This window comes from Pelophylax lessonae (assembly GCF_965119305.1).
Source record: "Pelophylax lessonae genome assembly, chromosome: 3".
Classification (NCBI taxonomy): domain Eukaryota; kingdom Metazoa; phylum Chordata; class Amphibia; order Anura; family Ranidae; genus Pelophylax; species Pelophylax lessonae.
The window spans coordinates 408,146,878-408,166,676 of NC_138770.1; the positions used below are offsets into that span (position 1 = coordinate 408,146,878).

At 41.1% G+C, this 19,799-nt stretch overlaps 1 protein-coding gene across 1 annotated transcript in view; it reads right to left on the reverse strand.

Annotated features, from left to right (window-relative positions):
- ROS1 (ROS proto-oncogene 1, receptor tyrosine kinase) overlaps nucleotides 1-19,799 on the reverse strand; it is a 229,385-nt gene that overhangs the window by 98,853 nt on the left and 110,733 nt on the right. Inside the window, exons 16-19 of the mRNA XM_082249088.1 lie at nucleotides 17,546-17,760; nucleotides 11,410-11,573; nucleotides 9,385-9,550; nucleotides 844-1,106 (exon numbers count right to left, since the gene is read on the reverse strand). Coding sequence (XP_082105214.1) covers nucleotides 844-1,106; nucleotides 9,385-9,550; nucleotides 11,410-11,573; nucleotides 17,546-17,760 — 808 coding nt within the window. The remainder of the gene's footprint in view (nucleotides 1-843; nucleotides 1,107-9,384; nucleotides 9,551-11,409; nucleotides 11,574-17,545; nucleotides 17,761-19,799) is intronic.

The following is a 19,799-nucleotide window of genomic DNA, read 5'->3' on the forward strand; positions in this document are numbered from 1 at the left end:
TATTATTATATATTAATTTATATATTCATATATTAGTATATATTATTATATTATTTTAATTGTATTAAATAGAGAGATTTGTAGATTAGCCATTGGAGAATACAAGCACAATCTATAATACCATTACGTTCCTTCTTAACATCAGAGGAAGGCAAGATATTAGCCACAGTACATTGTTTTCTGTTGACCAACAGCGTAAATCATAAGAAGAAGCAGTAAAACAACAAACTGTGCCACATTGCAAAGCAGGAAGCAGAGCCTGCACATGTAATGCGCAAGTATGAATGTTTTAATGTACATATACTACAAATTCTTTGCCTTGCACATATTGCCCAGTACCATGTTCAGAACTAAAAAACCCACCAGCCTCTTATATTTAAGGATAGATCTCACTGTGTACTACTAGGAAACTTTAATGTACTCTGGAACCACAGACCTTTGTGACTTCAAGGTTCTGTAAAATTCAGAAATACATAAACTGTGCATTTAATTATCAGATTTCCTCTGTGTGCTAGCCACATGAGCTCATTATAATAGTATAATACTGTTGCCCCTGGATTGTTCATTTAAATATAGTTTTGTGGCATGGCATTCTGGAGAGATGTCTCCAGTGGATCCCAGGCAGATAAAAAGTAAAGATCTCAGTTTTGGGTAGACTTGAGTTTTAATCTCTTACTTTTTGTCAGCCATCTCAATGAGCATTTTAATTTCTAAGGACTGATGACTGAGGGACTCTGTAAGCTTAGACCCCAATTGCTGCTATTTTGCCAGTCATTAATATTAGCGCTCTAAATGCTTTCATCCTCTAATCTAAACCACACATTCGTTATGCAGAAGCCTCACCTGAAAACGAAGTAGAACCTCAGGACCAAGGTCATAAAGAATATATGATTTTGTAGGAGCTGGAATGTTAAGTGTTATCGGTATATCATCTGTTTCATTATATTCACTTTCATGTGTTAATGTATATGAAATTGTGTAATTTATCAAAACGCCATTACTCCTTTTAGGGTCATCCCATCTTAATTCCACTCCGATACTTTTTATGTCAGACAATCTGGAATTTCCCACAGAATACACGCGTGGATTTAGAGGTGCAGAAGGAACTAGGGAGAAAAAAAGGTTATAATTACATCTTAGAAGCAAGTGCCCTTTACATCTTAAAAGGGCGTAACTGTAAGAAAATAATATATATTATTATCCTTTTTTGGACAATACTTGTTAGGCTACATGCAAAGAGGAGATTCAGCCCATCAGCGTTTCTCAGAGCCAAGTGCAGTGTCCAGTCCTACTGTCAGCAGCCTGTCAAAATCTAGGACAGGCTGAAATATGCATTAGCTGGACACTGTACCAAACCACTCACATTTAGGGCCCTATGCTTACAGGGCCATATGCCAGATGGGGCCCTAAACATGAGTACCACTTAGTACAATGTCCAGCAGTGCCGGGTCAAGGTCATCCAGCGCCCAGGGCAAGGTTGTCAAACTGCGCCCCCCCCCCCCTTCCCTTAGGTTTAGGGTCAAAGTGCCCCCCATCCCTGCAATAAACCATTGCGGCCAGGGCAACTGTCCCTCCTGCCCACGCCTTGTCCTGGTCCTGGTGTCCAGCCACTGTGTATTTCAGCCTGTAATAGATATTAACATGGCTGCAGGCAATGGGGCTGGACACTGTGCCTCCCAGATGCCTGAAAATGCCGGGATTTAAAGCTGAGGGGAGTTTTTTTGCTTTCAGCATAAAATCTGCACTACAATGTTTATTAATTATGTGATGATGATTAGAATAGGCAAGCATTATTTATAGTAGTAAGAGCATATGTTAATTGAATAATTCAGCAAACTAACTATATTTAACCAAAAAACCTTTATATTTACTTATCACTTACAATGAACCCACAAGTAAAGTTAACAAATATATTAGCAACAGGGGATCCTGCGAGCTACTATGAATATAACCTATTCAATAACGGTGTAAAGCTGCAGGCACTGATCACCATCTCATATAAAAGTGTTGTGCAAAAAATAAAAAAACAATTGTACTGCTCTACAAACTACAAAATACGAACATTAACCACCTCCCACCCGGGCCATTGTACATATACGGCCGGGTGGGAGTCTCGTCCTTCTGAATGGACGTTCCGGAATGTCCTTCAGAAGGAGCGAGATCGCGCCGCCGCGGGCACGCGCAGCGGCGCGATCCCGATGTGCCTGTGTCCCTCGGACACAGCGCAACAAGATGCGTCAGGAGGGCCCTGTGATTGGCCCTCCTGATCACATGACGGCTGTGTCCAATCACAGCCGTCATGCAATGTAAATACAGCCGTTGTAACGGCTTCGATCTCTTCTCCTCCCTGACAGATCCTGTCAGGGAGGAGAAGAAGAGGATCGATACTGGAGCTGGGGTGATCAGTGAGTATTTCTAAGTACTCACTGATCACAGGGGGGGTCTGTGCTGGTAATCAGATGATTGATTACCAGTGCAGCCCTGGGGGGAGGGGATGCCACTAGAGCCACCAGGGATGCCCACCCATGACCACCAGGGATGCCCACCATGGCCACCAGGGATGGCAAACAGCCTGCCAGTAGTGCCCTCCTATCAGTGCTGCCCACCAATGCCATATATCAGTGCTGCCCACCAGTGCCCGTTATTGCCATCCACCAGTGCTGCCCACCAGTGCCCATTATTGCCCACCAGTGCTGCCTATCAGTGCCCATCAGTGCCCCCCATCAGTGCCCATCAGTGCCCCCCATCAGTGCCAATCAGTGCCGCCCATCAGTGCCGATCAGTGCCACCTATCAGTGCCCACCAGTGCCCATCAGTGCCGCCGATCAGTGCTGCCTATCAGTGCCCATCAGCGCTGCCTATCAGTGCTCACCAATGCTACATATCAGTGCTATATATCAGTGCCACATATCAGTGTCCATCAGTGCTGCATATCATTGCTACCTATCAGTGCCCATCAGTGCTGCATATCAGTGCCACCCCATCAGTGCCACCCAATCAGTGTCTCCTCATCAGTGCCTGTCAGTCAGCATCATCAGTGCAGGAAAAAATGTATCTATTCACAAAATTTTATAACCTAAACTAAAAAAACTTTTTTTTTTTTTCAAACTTTTCTGTCTTTTTTTATTTGTGCACCAAAAAAGAAAAAACCTGACAGTGATCAAATACCACCAAAAGAAAGCTCTATTTGTGGGGAAAAAATGACACAAATTTGGTTTAGGTACAATGTTGCATGACCGCGCAATTGTCATTCAAAATGCAACAGCGCTAAAAGATGAAAATTGGTCTGGGAAGGAAGGGGGTTTAAGTGCCCAGTATTGAGGTAGTTAAACATGCAACAATTAAGAAATAAAATGTAACTAAAGTCAGACCTTAGCATTCAGGCAGACGTTAATATCTCACATGATCCTCAATCCTTAATGGTATAAATCATATAAACTTCATGCTTACCCAGTGCATATAAATTCATGCAGTGATCAATTAAAACCAAGAAAAACAAATGAAGATTATATAACTGAAACTCTTCGCATTCACCAGTCTCGTTCCTAAGGGTCCTTTCACATGGGCTTTCTGATCGGGTCCGCCTGTCAGTTTTTTCAGGCGGACCTGATCGGATGCTCCATGCACCCCTATGGAGCAGTGGATGTCAGTGGTGACATGTCCGCTGACATTCGCTGCTCTCCGATCCGATCCTGTCTGTGAAATCCAGGCAGATGGAAACCCTATTTTCCATCTGTCTGGAGGATCGGATGAAAATGGACAGGCAGTCAATTTTCACCTGATCTCCCATAGAAGAGAGCGGGGATCTGACAGGTCTCTGCAAAGTAAGCGGAGACGGACCTGTCATCCGCTTGCTCAGCGGGGATCCGCGGATCTATCCCCTCTGAGCAAAATGGAGTCCGCCGGGAAGAAAGCCCGTGTGAAAGGACCATTAATCAAAATTTCTCAATCCTTCTCCCTTTATAGTGTTCCGATAAAAAAAATCAGTTGAACTCTCAACTTCAGCAGTGCAACCTTGCAATTAAGCTAGGTTAGAATAAGCCTTTTGGCCTCTCCGGGGCTAGACCAGGGGTTTCCAAATAGACCCCAATGTCACCCCACTCCAATTGTTGATGTCCAGATACCATATGTAAAAAAAAACTCACTAGTGCTAATAGGACTCCTTCCTAATGGTTTTGTTCATTTGCACAAGCGGTTAGCACACACTCCAGGCAGCTGTCTCCACAAAGCTTCCGGGTGATGTCACTGTCTTTGCCCCTCCCCTGCGCGTGTCGACACAGGATCCCGTGTCTTCCTCAGGGAAATCCCCCTGAGGAAGAGACATAACAAATATATGCTTTTATATGGATTACTGGATGTTTAACTCCTTTAACCACTTGACCTCTGGACTATTTACACCCCCCCCCCCTTCATGACCAGCCAATTTTCTGTGATATGGCACTGCGTAATTTTAACTGACAATTGCGCAGTCATTCGGCGCTGTACCCAAATAAAATGTATGTCCTTTTTTCCCCACAACTAGAGCTTTCTTTTGGTGGTATTTGATCACCTCTGCATTTTTATTTTTATTTTTTTTTGCGCTATAAACAAAAAAAAGTCAGACAATTTTGAAAAAAATTATATTTTTTACTTTCTGCCATAAAACATATCCAGAAAAAAAACTAATTTTTTTCATAAATTTAGGCCAATATATATTCTGCTACATATTTTTGGTTAAAAATAAAAAATCCCAATAGGCGTATAATAATTGGTAAAAAGGTTATAGCATCTACTGTGTGAGGTGCTTTTACTAGAAGAAGGCATGGATCCATGTCCCTGCTTTGCAGGAACACAGGATCCAGGCCTTCCCTACTGACACAATGGCAATCTGCCTTGTTTACATAGGCAGACCGCTGTTCTGCCACTGTACCAAACAATTGGCAGGTCCCGGAGGACATCAAGTCTGCAGTACCCACTGCTGGGCTCCCCCTGTGACCACACATGCCCGCCCCCTACCCGGAATAGCTGGATCCTGTATATATATATATATATATGTGATACAGTGCACAGGTGCCGCCTGTAGCAGTAAAACGGACCTGAACTGGTTAACAAAGCATTAACTCCTTTAAAAAAGCCTACATTTAGTTATTTTTTAAATCAGCACATGGAATGGTACTTACATTCAATGGGAAGTATCTGTTGTGCTGGTAACTGCTGTCTTGCAATCCGAAGTGCACCATACCCATGTCCCTTGTCAAAAGTACTGATTATACCTGCCCTTTCCACCTCCTGGTTTTCTTCATAGAAGCTGTACTATAGCTTCCATCAATGAAAAGCGCTCTATAAATTGAGAACAGGTTGATAAATGAAAGGTCTGCCTCCTCTATTCATAGAGTTACTTTCATTAATCAAAGCTAAAGTATAGCTTCTAAGAAGGAAGGAGGGAGGTGGAAAGGACAGGCATAGTTGACATTCTTGATGAGTACCCATAACAGGTCCAGGAGCTGTACTATAGCTGCACCTCCCTCCTTTCTTCCTAGAAGCTGTACTATAGCTTCCATCAATGAAAATAGGAGGCATACCTTTCATTCATCCGCCTTTCCTCCATTCATAGAGCGCTTTTCATTCATTGCTGGAAGCTATAGTATAACTTCTATGAAGGAAGCAGAAAGGTGGAAAGGACAGGCATAATCAGCACTTTTGATAAGTGACTAGGTCCAGTGGCTGTAATAACCCCTGCAGCACCAGAAGATTACCTTTGCAGGGGTATGGGGGGGGGGGGGGGCAAGAGGACTGATGACTTCAACTAAGAGCACCCACCAGCACAATGAACTCTTCTCAATGCATGTAAGTACTGTACCTTGTGCTGGTGGAAAAGAAAGCCATGGTAGGCCACATATCAAAAATTGCAGGAAGCTCAACACTGAAAATGCTGCATGAGCTGCTCAGGAGCATGTACAGCAGCTCATTCAAAAAAATGTGCTGGCCTACACATGCAGCTTAACAAAAGAAGCGCATACATGTGGAAATGTGTGGTGCTTGCCGCTGCAAGTCATAGAGTAAATGGAGACTAATTTCTTGAACTAGAACAAATTTTACATATTGCCTTTGGGCCTGTTTATTCGGCAATAACTTTGTCATTACTTAACATAACAAAATAATGGATATATTCTTTCATATAAACAAGGTTTCTTTTGGCGATATAGTCTTGCTAAAATAATGTTATTTTCGATGCAATTCATAGACAAAGTTAAAAAAAAAAAGTAACAGAAAGTCCTGTTTTATCTTAATTAGCAATAGATTAAAAACAAATAGCATTATTATAGATAAAAAGTATTCAATTTATTCTATCATTTGTCCCATTTATAATGACACCTAAGCCTGATTTATACAAGTGGCAGCCTGAAAAGCAATGCATGGTGGATCACTTTTAGGAGGGCAGTAGAACTGCCAGGGGGTACTGCTGCCTCCAACTTAGGCCTCTTTCAGAAGGGCATTCCCATCACTAGGTATACCTGTGTTCTCTGACTGTAATACTGCTTCTCAGTAGGTATATCTGAGTATTGTGATTGTTATACTGCTTTTCAATAGGTATACCCTTGTATTAAAGAGGAGTTCCAGCCTGAAACATTTTTTTTTTTTAGATAAAAATACCCCCTGGGACAGTCAGGGCTAGTGCATTAAAGCAACGATAGCCTCTGAACTGTTCCCGGTTTCACTTACCTTTTAGAAGAAATACTTACCTTGAAAATGTCTTGTCCAGCGCTGCCATCTCAGGTGTGGGCAGCTGAAGCCGGAGCGTCCTCTTCGGTGACGTCGGAGTCCCAGAATGTCCTGCACGGCCCTGCTCGTCACTTCCGGGGCAGGCATGTCATCCCTGCACAGCTTCTGGGCATGACGCGCCTGCGTCGGAAGTGTCGAGGTACACCGGTGCAGGCGCATTGACTCCTGGGATTGATGACGCTCATCTCCCAGGAGTCAATGCAAGCAGGAAGTGACGCGGTGGCCGTGTCCGCAGAGGGAGGAAGAGGAAGGAAGGTAATTATATTTTCTTTAAAAAGAAGGTAAGTGAATCAAAAAAAAATTGGAATCATCCAATTCTTTTGCATTGATGGATTGACTGGACCACACTCCCAGGGAGCCTTGAGAGATCCGCGGAGGATCGTGGGAGGAGAGATAAATTGGGGGTGGGGCCGGAAGCACGCTCTCTTGCCTCGGAAGACTCATGGAAAGCGAGTGTGTGGAGGAGAGCAGCTGAGCGGACAGATCGGAAGAGAGCCTGGAGGATAAGGCCTAGCTTACGGAGAGAATGCATCCTGAGAGAGAAGGATGGCGGAAGTCAGGGTGATGTGACCGGTCCAGTACGGGGGATTGAAAGGACAGAGAGCGGTGCGGAGGTAGAGAGAGGACTACACACTGAGACTGCTGAAGTTGCATGTGAAGGGCTGTGACAATCACTGCTGGACACTGTTGCTACAATAAAGTGCCTGGTGATCTGTGGAAACTCGCAAGTATATCTATATCTGCATACAGCATACATTTACATTAGGATCTGGATATCACCTATACCCCATTTGTGAATTACAAATATCACTTGACTAAGTGATTAGAGCTTCAACTGCCGGCGAAGAACCACAAGGCCTTGCTAGGGTAGTCACTCCATTCATTAATCCTTAAAGGGGGCCCCCAGATTTCAGAGTGTTTATGCCAATAGTTTAGATTGAATCTTTTTGACCAAGATAACATAACAGTTATTGCTGAGTGTATTGAGTTCAAGTGTTTAATAGTGAATAATACATTATTGCATCATATTCACTCTCACTTATTACATATATATATGATACAATATATATATTGTTAATTATCTGATTTGATTTGGAGTTTGTGTCTCAAGTCCCACATCCATTATTGGGACTTGGGAGATCAAACTCTTCCTAATTCCTGATTGCATATTTGTTGTGTTGATCCTGTATCTATTGCTTTCAAATTAATCCAGTAAACAGTTACACTGGAATATACATGTCAAGAGTATCACTATTCTACTATGTCTGAACCTGTAGTGCCCAGCGGGTCGGAGATGTCTCAGGGTCTAGGGGGTGCAGAGGAGGTGCTATTCCCAAGCAGCCCCCATGGGGGTCGTGCTACATTATGATTATAATACAGCTTGTCAGCTGTACATTATGATTTATACTTGTGTATTATGATTGTTATACTGTTTCTCAGCAGGTATACATGTGTATTATGATTTATACCTGTGTATTATGATTGTTATACTGCTTCTCAGTAGGTATACCTGTGTATTATGATTATAAGACAAACCATTTACCACTGAAAGGGGTGCTTACAATGGGTGCCTACAATTATCAGCTCTTGCTGTAACTGCTTATAAAGTGTGAGCTGCAGTTTGGCTTCAATTTTTTTGTGTATCTAAATCTTCTAGTACATCTAACACTCCCTTCCCTCCAGACTGACAATGTTGCTGTCCAAAAGTGCCCCTTGTGCTTCTTCATCCAGAGTCGGGGCACTCTAATACAGGAGATGTTTTACTAGCCACATCACCAGGTGAAAACAGAGGGGAAAATGCCTAAAAAAGAAAAATAATGCAGCTACTACATCTAATGATTGGTAAGCTGCAATATATTACATTTTTGGTTGGGCTTTAAATAAGGGAAGGATATATCTAATTCATAAGTAAGACACACAAATGTAATAATTAAAGGTAATTTATTCAGTTTCCTGTATATAGTTTTGACTGGTGCTAATGTTAATTGCCCAACTGCTCCTGGCTGTAATACATCTGAGTAACAGGCACAAAACAAGCAAGCAGTTCAATAAAGTTCAATGTCCTTGTTTTGATGCTTGCTCTGTGTAAATGATTTAGAAGATATTGAGGCCAAAAAGCTTTAGGCCCCTTTCACACTGTAGAGTCCGTTGGCAGACTCCGCTTTTCTCAGCGGGGGATCGATCCGCCAATCCCTCGCTGAGCAGGCAGATGGCAGCTGTGTGCGAAGACAGAGCTGTCAGGTCCCCGCTGTTCTCTATGGGGGAATCGGATGGGAACAGACTGTCTGTCCATTCTCATCTGATCCCATCTGATCCGCTGGATGGATGAAAAATAGGGTTTCCATCCGTCCAGATTTGACGAATCGGATCGGATGTTAGCGGACATGTCTCCGCTGACATCCGATGCCCCATAGAGATGCATGGGGCATCCGTTTAGATCCACCAAAAAACGGACAGGCGGCTCTGAATGGTCCGCCTGTGTGAAAGGGGCCTTAGGATGTCAGCCAGCCAACTAGCATTTCTATAAAAAGATGTCTGCAATGGCAGCCTATATATTTCTCTTATGACTGGTTTATTTTAAAACAATGCTACAACTGTACAATTTTCTGATTTGTTGAATACCTCCTTGTGGTGATCGAAGAGTTAATGATGTTGGAGGTCCTTTTCCCCAGTATGTAAAAGGCGTTACAGCAAAGTCAAATTCTGTGTATGGCTCCAACCCTTCTACAGTATAGAATGAATCAGTAAGCTTTCCAGAGTTTTGGCAGAAGTCAGAACTTTGTCCAAACTGTAAAAACAGAGAACATACGTGACAAGACACAAGAAAGGATTCACTCTGCATTCCACATTCATATTCACTCTGTTTACAATATGATGACATATGAACAGCAATTCAATGTTACATGTACACTACTGCAGTCCATGATGATTTGGGGATCCATGTCATCTGCTGGTGTTGGTTCATTGTGTTTTATTAAGTCCAAAGTCAGAGCAGTCCTCTACCAGGAAATTCTAGAGCACTTCATGCTTCCCTCTGCTGACCAGCTTTATGGAGATGCTGATTTCAATTTCCAGCAGGACTTGGCACCTGCTTACACTGGCAAAAGTACCAATACCTGGTTTAATGATCATGGTATCACTGTACTTGATTGGCCAGCAAACTCCCTTGACCTAAACTCCATAAAGAATCTATGGGATAATGTCAAGAGGAAGATGAGAGACACCAGACCCAACAATGCAGATGAGCTTAAAGCCGCTATCAAAGCAACCTGGGCTTCCATAACACCTTAGCAGTGGCACGGGCTGATCGCCTCCATGCCACGCCGTATTGATGCAGTAATTCATGCAAAAGTAGACCTGATCAAGTATTGAGTGCATACTATACTGTATATGGACATACTTTTCAGTAAGCCAACATTTCTGTATTCAAAATCTTTTTTTTATTGGTCTTATGTAATATTCTAATTTTCTGAGATACTGAATTTTGGGTTTTCACTAGCTGCAAGCCATAATCATCAAAATTAAAAGAAAGAAATGCTTGAAATATATCACTCTCTGTGTAACACATCTAGATAAAATATATGAGTTTCACTTTTTAATAGAATTACTGAAATAAATTAACTTTTTGATGATATTCTAATTTTATGAGATGCACCTGTATATGTATTTGAAAGAACAGACATATACTGTATATTGTGTATTGCTATGGGAAAAGGAAATTTATTTTAAAGCAGAACTAAATTTACTGGTTTCCCAAAACAGTTACATTCAAGGCAAGCCATTAATAATAACTGTCAGAGTCGCTTGTGCTCTCTCAGCGGAACTGTTTTTTCCACATAAGTAGGTGATCAGGTTAATGTACAGTATATATAAAGTAGAATATGTACAAATAAAAGTGTAAAGCTTTTGTTTTATATATAAGGGAAACCATACTTGCTCCTTACATTTTTTATTTGATTCCTGCTAGGGAGTGCAGCACTAGGACTGCACTTTTCCCTCTCTGACAAGGTTAACACACCAGAAAGCAGTGCGGGAAACCCGTGTTCTGTGCCCATTTCCTGAACTGCAGTCAAAATGCACTAACTGTGTGATCTGCTACAGGTGTCAATCTATTCGTAACAGCACCCCAAGCGCAGATCGCAAACTCTGTGCATTTACCTGCACAAAATCGCATTGTGCTGCATTCCGCATTCCTATGCGATTCAGGTATGAACCGGCCCTATCAGTTTGCCTAAACAGTGTGAAAGCAGCAAGTTCTTCCCTGTGGCCAATTTATATTATCTTACAATTCAGCTGGAATAACATTCATGTGCATGTTAGAAATAAGCACTGAGAAATGAATTTAGTTACTGAATGATAATGGTAGACAGTAAATCTGGTGAGAATTTCTGTGAACTAGGCATCTAGTATATGTACGAGGCATAAAGACTTCCACATTATAATACAAAAATAAATGTGGGTGATCGGCACAATATACTGTATACATACAAGCTATAAAGTGAACCTTTGCTTATCCCACAAAAGGTTTAGCAGTCTGTAAATTACATTGGCGTTAAAGCTGCCACTGTATTCATTGGAGCTCTGGTAATTCTTCAGCATGCGTGAGGTGGTAGCAGAAATGGAGGTATAATCTGATAAATTGAATACCATTTGTTGTAGCACTGTAGATTCCACACAGAAAAACAATAGTCCATATTCCAAATTTGATGGTTGCTTCCAAGAAATGGCAAAATGTGAATAATTTCCTCTAATTTCAAAAGAAGAAGTGGGAATGAGGTCAGGGATCACTTCAGGTGTATGTGAAAAATTCTCTGTAATAGAAACATAAAATAGTTATGTCTAAGCAAAGCAAAAAACTAGAAGAGAACAGGTATTCACATGGAACTCCTGTTATATATGTGGGCTTTATGGGCACATCATGAGACATATATCAACTATATTTTGTTACATAACATAAATTTATTGAGTATTCCTTAAAAACAGCTAAGAAAAATAGAGACTGAACCTGATTCGAGCTCAGCTCATACATAGGAGATCAACATCTCCAAACAATCACTGTCATATATATCCTACATATATAAAGATAAAATTGGAAAATATCACAAAGTAGTGCAGATATACTTTGTATATCTTCAGGGTCCTGAGGAAGCTTTATCTGAAACGCGTTGATCAGTGAACAGACAAGAACCGTATATCTGCACTACTTTGTGATATGTACCAATTGATCGTGATAGTGATAGTAAATTGACATTTTCAGCATCTCATGAGATAATTGGAGAAAATGTGTCACGTAATTCAAATATCTCATAAGATATCCTTTAGTGATTTGAGCCCTGTGTCTCCCTAAAGTGGTTGTAAACTTCAGACCTGAAATATGAACGAAGCATAACCCTCTATAGTGTATACCTGTCTTAATTAAGAGCACTAAATGTAATTTCTGCCTACTACACCCTTTTTTATGAACTTTGAAAAGCTTTATAAATTCAGTACTTTGAACTGATGTAGAGAAGAGAGGACTGCAGATAAACAGGTACAACTTGTGTAGCAGGATTTGTTTCATCTCTGTGTATCACCTGCAGCCAGTCACTTCACTGGGTATTTGTAAAGGGTTTACAACCACTTGAAGACCAGGCCTATTCCATCACTCTTAGTTTACATGTAAAAATCTGTATTTTTTTTTTGCTAGAAATTTACTTAGAATAGCCAAGCATTATAAGTTTTTTAGCAGAAGCCCTAGAGAATAAAAAGGTGGTTGTTGCAATTTTTTATGTCAAACAGTATTTGCGTAATGATGTTATGCTGAGTAGATACCTAACATGCCATGCTTTAAAATTGCACACTTTCGCGGAATGGCAACAAACTTTGATACTTTAAAAATCTCCATAGGTGATGCTTTAAAAATGTTTACAGGTTACCAGTTTAGAGTTACAAAGGAGGTATAGAGCTAGAATTATTTCTCTTACTATAGTTTTCAAGGCGATACCTCACATGTGTGGTGGGAACACCGTTTACATATGTGTGCATGACCTACATATGTGTTTGCCTCTGCCCGTGAGCACGGGGGGATGGGAGTGCCTTAATTTTTTTATCAATTTTTATCGATTGATGGATAAACTTGGGTGCAATCAGCCTAACCATAGATGGTTCGATTCTCGGCTGGTCCCTGCTGCACCAACTGAAATTCCAAACACCTATGGCCAGCTTAACTACTTCAATACCGGGCCTATTCTGTCACTCCTCTCCTACATGTAAAAATCATAATTTTGTTGCTAGAAAAATTCTCAGAACCCCCAAACATTATATATGTTTTTTTTAGCAGAGACCCTAGGAAATAAAATGGTGGTAATTGCAACTTTTGATATCACACAGTGTTTGCGCACCAATTTTTCAAACGCATTTTTTTTTTTTGGTAAAAAAACTGTGTCATTAATAACCAAAACACTAAAGTTAGCCCAAATTTTTTGTATAATGTGAAAGATGATGTTTCGCTGAGTAAATAGATACCTAACATGTCATACTTTAAAATTGCGCACACTCGTGGAATGGCGCCATACATCGGTACTTAAAAATCTCCATAGGCGACGCTTTAAAACATTTTTTTTTTTCCAATTACTTTCTTTATTATGGTTAACCACAAAATTTACAATCATCACCACATTTATCATCAACAAAAGAAATTATAATACAGTTTAACATTTTATTTACTTAGATCTATTCAATCTCGGTCACTTTTTATCCTAGATGATTGTTTATGTCAGAATACGCTATGAGATCCATTTCCTTTTATATATGAAACAAATCCACATCAAATCATAAAACAAACTAAACATAACAAAACAAGTCGAGACAAAACAAACAAACAACCTAAACAGGACAAAAAAAAAAAAAGGGAGGGGGAGGGAAAGGGAAGGGAATAGGGGAATAGGAAAGCGGTAAGGAACCAAATAGGGAAGGAATGAAAGAATCTTCCATGTATATATAGATGCTTCTATTTACATCTATTGTCACTTAAACTCTTTATCTCCTCAAGTTCTATTTTAACAGGTCACATTCCTCCGAGCATACAGAATTATTCCACTTACTCCATCTCAAAGTATATTTATCTAATTTATGATTAGTGCTTAATACTAAATTTTCTCCACTTTCCTAAACCACATTTTTATATCCGGTGGTACTGTACTTTTCCATTTAAGTGGGATACACATTTTGGCTGCATTCAACAAATGGGGAATTATCAAATTTTTATATTGATTTTTAGGGGTGCTGGAGGCGTGTAAGAGGAAGAGTGTTGATCTGTGAGTTTCTGGATTATTTCACTAATTTGCTTCCAAAAATATTTCAGTTTGGGGCATGACCAGAAAATATGTAACATTGTTCCTCTTCCTGTCGCACATCTCCAGCCTCTATCAGTATTTACTCTTGAAATTTTGTTAATTTTAACTGGTGTTTGGTACCATCTTGTTAAGATTTTATAATTAACTTCTTGTATCTTTGTACATAAAGATGTAAAAGAGGTTGATTGAATTATTTGTCCTTTCTTTTCTGTGGAAAAGATACATTCAAGTTCCCTTTCCCACTCAGTTATATAGGGGATATGGTATCGTTCCTCTGGTCTTATTATCATCGTTTATGAGATTGCATGTGTTAAGGGCCCTCTTTGCATACATAGTTCTTCAAAAGGTGTCAGATCTAGGTCTTCCTGATTTGGTATTAGTACAGATTTTAAAAAATGTCGGAGTTGCAATGCTCTCCAACCATCCAATTTAAAGACTCCTATTGGGTACATCAGCTCTTTCACTGTTGGCCATCCTATCGTTGTTACAAAATGGTTCCGCTGGAAGCTTCCTGTTTCCATTAAGGCTTTGAATCGTTTATCTTGATATCCTGGGGTAAATTGGGGGTTCCCCAGAATCGGAAATAGAGCTGAGTTCTTTCTTATTAATACAAATTGAACAAGGATCTTTGAGCACATTTTAATCATATGTCCAATAATTGGATGTGTATGCATTGGTTCCGGTAAAGATTGGAAACAACATGGAGCTCTCCTTAAAGGTATCTCAAATTGCGCTTGTTCTAGATTTGGCCATATTTTTATTTCTGTGTGCCGACACCAGTCTATAAGTCTCCCTAATTGAGTGGCTTGATAGTACTTTCGCATGTCTGGTACCGACAGTTCTCCCTCCCCTTTCGAGAGTTTAAGAATTTTTTTACTGAGTTTAGGGTATTTAGCAGCCCAGATAAATTTCATCAACATAGTTTCAAGTTGTTAAAAAAAAGTGGGTTGAATATTTATTGGCAAGGTTTGGAATAGATATAGGAACTTTGGGAGTATACACATTTTAATTACAGTATATAGCATCTCCCAAACCATGAATGGTATCCGCTACTTCAGTTTTGTAATTGATTTGTATGGTTTTCAAGAGGGGGGAAATTATATTTAAACACTTGGGAAGGCTTAGATGGTATACGAGTCCCCAGGTATTTTAGCGTTTTATCAGTCCATTCCAGGCTAAAACGTAATTGTAGTTGTCGTAACATTGATTGTGTAACGCCCACTTCCATTGCTTCTGATTTATTTAAATTCATTTTAAGGTTGGACAAGGCCCCATATTCTCTAAACTCAGATTGAAGATTTGGTAATGATATCACAGGGTTCGTTGGAGAAAACAACATTTCATCAGCAAATGCTGATATTTTATGTTGAATTTATCTCACTTTGATCCCTGTGATATCCTGGTTCCATCTTTTTTTATACATAAAGGGTTCCAGTGATAATATAAAGAGAAGGGCAAAAGGGGGCATCCTTGCCTAGTCCCATTCTGAATCTGAAAGTCTTTAAAACATTTTTAAATCAGTTTAGAGTTACAGAGGAGGTCTTGAGCTAGAATTGTTGCTCTTGCTCTAATGTTCGCGGCGATACCTCACATGTGTGGTTTGAACGTCGTTTACATATGTGGGCGCGATGTACGTATGTGTTCGCTTCTGCATGCGAGCATGCAGAGACGAGGGCGCTTTACATTTTTTTTTTTTTTTTTTTTTTTATATATTTTTACACTTTCCCTTTACATTTTTTTTTTATCACTTTTATTCTTATTACTAGGAATGTAAACATCCCTTGTAATGAGAATAGTGCATGACAGGTCCTCTTTATGAAAAGGTGTGGGGTCTATAAGACCCCACATCTCTCCTCTAGGCAGGAAAGACTGAAATCAAGAAAAAAGAAATGATATTGGTCTTTCCAACCAAGTCCACGGCAGTATTTACTACTGCCTGGTCAGACGTGACGTCTTAACATCGCGCCCAGGCCTCCGAGAGTCAACAAGACTGTCGGGGACCCTTTGGTCCTCGGTATTCTCTATAGTGAACTTCCGCCGGTGGCAGATTCCTTCTCCAGCTCGCAGATCGTACATGCGAGCCGGTAGAAGCACACCAGAGGGTGGCGGGAGGGGGGGACGTTTCAAAGTCCAGGGCGTCATATGACGTCCTTGGGCTGGAAGTGGTAGAGCAGGACACCCTTATTTCAATTTGTACATATCATGTCCTTATTACTTTCCAAACTGTACTAAAAACATTCCTGCATGTAACAATTACATATGCTTACCATTTACTGTTCCACTTAAACCCAAGGTTCCTCAAATATAAAAGCTTAAACTTATCTTATTAGCTTACCATTACAGGTTCCTTTCCACCTCAGAATTTTTTTCACTGCTGCAAAATGCATATACCATTTCCATTGCAGTAAAAGGCCAGAATTCACCAGGTTAGGTTAGGTTTTCATGAATACATATTAGAGGGGTTAATCTAAAAAATATATTTTTTTTTTTGGTTAGGGGCATTTTAAGTGACAAAAGCAGTGGTGGCCCATTCATACTGGGTGCAGGGGCGCTGCCCCCCTAATCCATGCGCTCGGCCCCTAATCTACATGCAGGGTGCCGGACCCATAGATTTCAATGGTTTTTTTTTAAGCACATGATTAGAGCCGGAGGCTCTAATTGGCTTCAAAAAAGGGTGGCTCAGGGCGCAGAGCACTGCGTCCTGAGCCCACCCACTTGTGTGACAATAGTGACAATTAATATTCGCTATTGTCTTCCTGCTTCTCCTCCTGGCCAATCAGGAAGTGAGTGCTGAGACCCGATTGGCCAGGGAGTCTTAGGACTCCCGGCCAAATGGGTCTTAGGACCCACTTCCTGTTGGGCCAGGAGGGGAAGCAATGGCCCTGGAGTGAGGAGCAGTAACCTTACCATCTTCCCCCTATGGTAAGGAGGACTCAGATCGCCTCCTTCCTGTCCATCTCTCACGGGTGGGGGTGGCATTGGTTTGAAAAAATATTGAGCGCCAGCGACCACTGGACAAAAGTTTGTTATGGTTGCTTTTTAGTTTACAAAAATTAACAATGAAGCATTGAAGAGATTTTTCTTTTACCTTAGGCGCAGTTCACACTACTGCAAAGCACTTTTGATGCGATTTTCAGTGTGATTATGTAGCGTGACTTTGGAAGTGATGTGCATATTCTATGGAGCCAAATCACACTGAAATCACACCAAAAGTAGCATGGAAACCTTTTCCAAAATCACACTGCAGAGAGTTGCGCTGAACAGGGCACCATTGAAAACAATGTGATTTCCCTTGTCATGCAATTCTGCGTGAACCAGCACTTAGCCCACTGAGTCAGGATTTTTTTTTTAACTTTGATAAATAAATAAAAAAAAAGAATTAGGAAAACCTACACAAAGCAGAATAGAAAACACAGGAGAATATTGGAAGATTAACATGTTTTGATTACCTGGAAATTTCTTAAGGTTATTTTCTGCCAGCGTAAAGCCGGTAAACTCCCCAGGCTGGGAAAATGGTGTACATGTACTTTGATTAAGTTCTTGCACTGTGATATATTTCTGACCATTTATCCAAAATATCCGGTTACTATAGAAAATTAGGGCATGCTGGGACATTTGAGATAAACTCCATGATGAAAATTCTGTGATTTTTGCTTCATTAGATCTAAAATGGATAAAGATATGAAAGTCAAAATTTAACACATGTACATGATATATCTTATCATTTGTTTTAGAAACACATGTAGGTGGGGTACAGCATGGTGTGGAGACAATAACTCACACAGGCTGATGCAATAAGAACTTGTACAGAAGCAAAGCAGCAATAGTTCACAACAAACCTGATGGGAAAGCTACGCAGCCAGATACACTCACAGTTCAAGTGAAGTGACAAGAGCAAATTCCAACCAGAATGACACAATGCGGCCGGCCATCTATTGCCCAACCGGGAAGAAGAGATGCAACCCTAAACTTACCCTCCTTGTCAGGACCCTTTCACTAACTATAGTACAGACCCTTACAGATGGTGTTAGGGCCTTTAATAGGCTCTGGTTGACCCATGATGGCTGCTTGAGTCACATAGGTTGGCAGCATCCAATGGGATTGCTTCCCCAGTGACCCAGGAAACCATAGAGGAACCTAGTTCCTCCTGACTTCCTCTTTAACAACAGTGCCACTGCAGCGAGAGTCTACTGCTGTGAAGAAAAATGTCTGCACCATTTTTTGCATACTGTACCTAATAAATGGGAGGTCAAAAACTCTTACAATTAAAATGGTTCTAAGGCCTTAACAATTTTACCCTAATGCATTCCCTGCATTAAGGTAAATAATGTTTACCTTTCAGTATTGCCTCCTTACCCCCCCCCCCCTATACTTACCCTCACTTGATCCAGCAGTGTGCCTGCCTGCAGCGGCTCTAACCTCTCACTTCCCAGTCTCAATGGCTTCACTGAGGCAATAGGAGCTATGGGTTGGACTGACTCCCACTGCTGTCAGTGAAATCCTGTGACAAGGAAGCAGGGGCAGGGCCAAGCATTGCTGTCTGTGTCTATGGGCGCAGGCAGTGGGGCTTGGAATCGAGCCCACAGGCGTGCCACAATAGAAAGTGACTTCCTATGGGGGCACACCAAGACAAGGAGGTACCAGGAGCGCCACTGGGGGACTCAGGAAGAGGAAGTTTGGGGCCGCACTGTACAATTCCATTGAACATTCTTTTTATTCTGAGACACAAAAAATTGCCATGCTTACCATGAGCTGTTGCCTGTGGATTTCAGTGTCCATGCCTTAGCCCTGCGTGGGCATACTGTATGTTATAATATTTGAAACTCAATAAAAAAACATTGGAATAGAATATGTACAAAAAAAAAAAGATTATAAATGTGCAAAATACACAAATAGTTTACATATATACCCAGTGAAATGTAAGCAATTGAACCCATGGCATTTTATAAAGCTATGAAAGGTTTCAACCTACTGTACTAAACACACTTGAATAGTCTATCTATAAACACTAGGGAAAACTTTTTTTTTTTTTAAATAAGTGTGCCTGAGTTTGCTATCCTGGGATGAAAGATATCTGCTCCAAGCTTCTGGTGGTTTGCTCATTAAATAGGTTTCCGAGGTAGTGGGTAGTATTGACAAGATTCCGAATCCTATTTATTTTGCTCCCTGGAGCTTGATTAGAGAGAGTAAGGGCTCTTTAACATTATCCGCTCCGTCGGCGGACTCCGTTTATCTCAGGGGGGGATAGATCCGCCGATCCCCCGCTGAGCAGGAGAATGACAGCTGTTCTCCGCGCTGTGTGTGGAGACACAGCTGTCAGAGCCCCATACATCTCTATGGGGAAATCGGATGGGAACGGAGCGTTGGTTCGTTCTCATCCAATCCCATCCGATCCGATGCTGGACGGATGGAAAATAGGGTTTCCATTCGTCCATATTTGACGGATCGGATCGGATATCAGCAGATGTTTCCGCTGACATCCGATGCCCCATAGGGATGCATGGGGGGGGGGGGGACCGTTCAGATCCGCCAAAAAAGCTGACAGGCGGATCTGAACGGTCCACCTGTGTGAAAGGGGCCTAAGGGTGGGCTCCCTGGCCGAATCACTCTATGCTAGAACTTTACCTGGGTGGAGAGTCAAGTGCTTGTAAAATTGGAAGTTCCTACCTATAGTGGTAAGTATAACAAAAAATAATATATTTA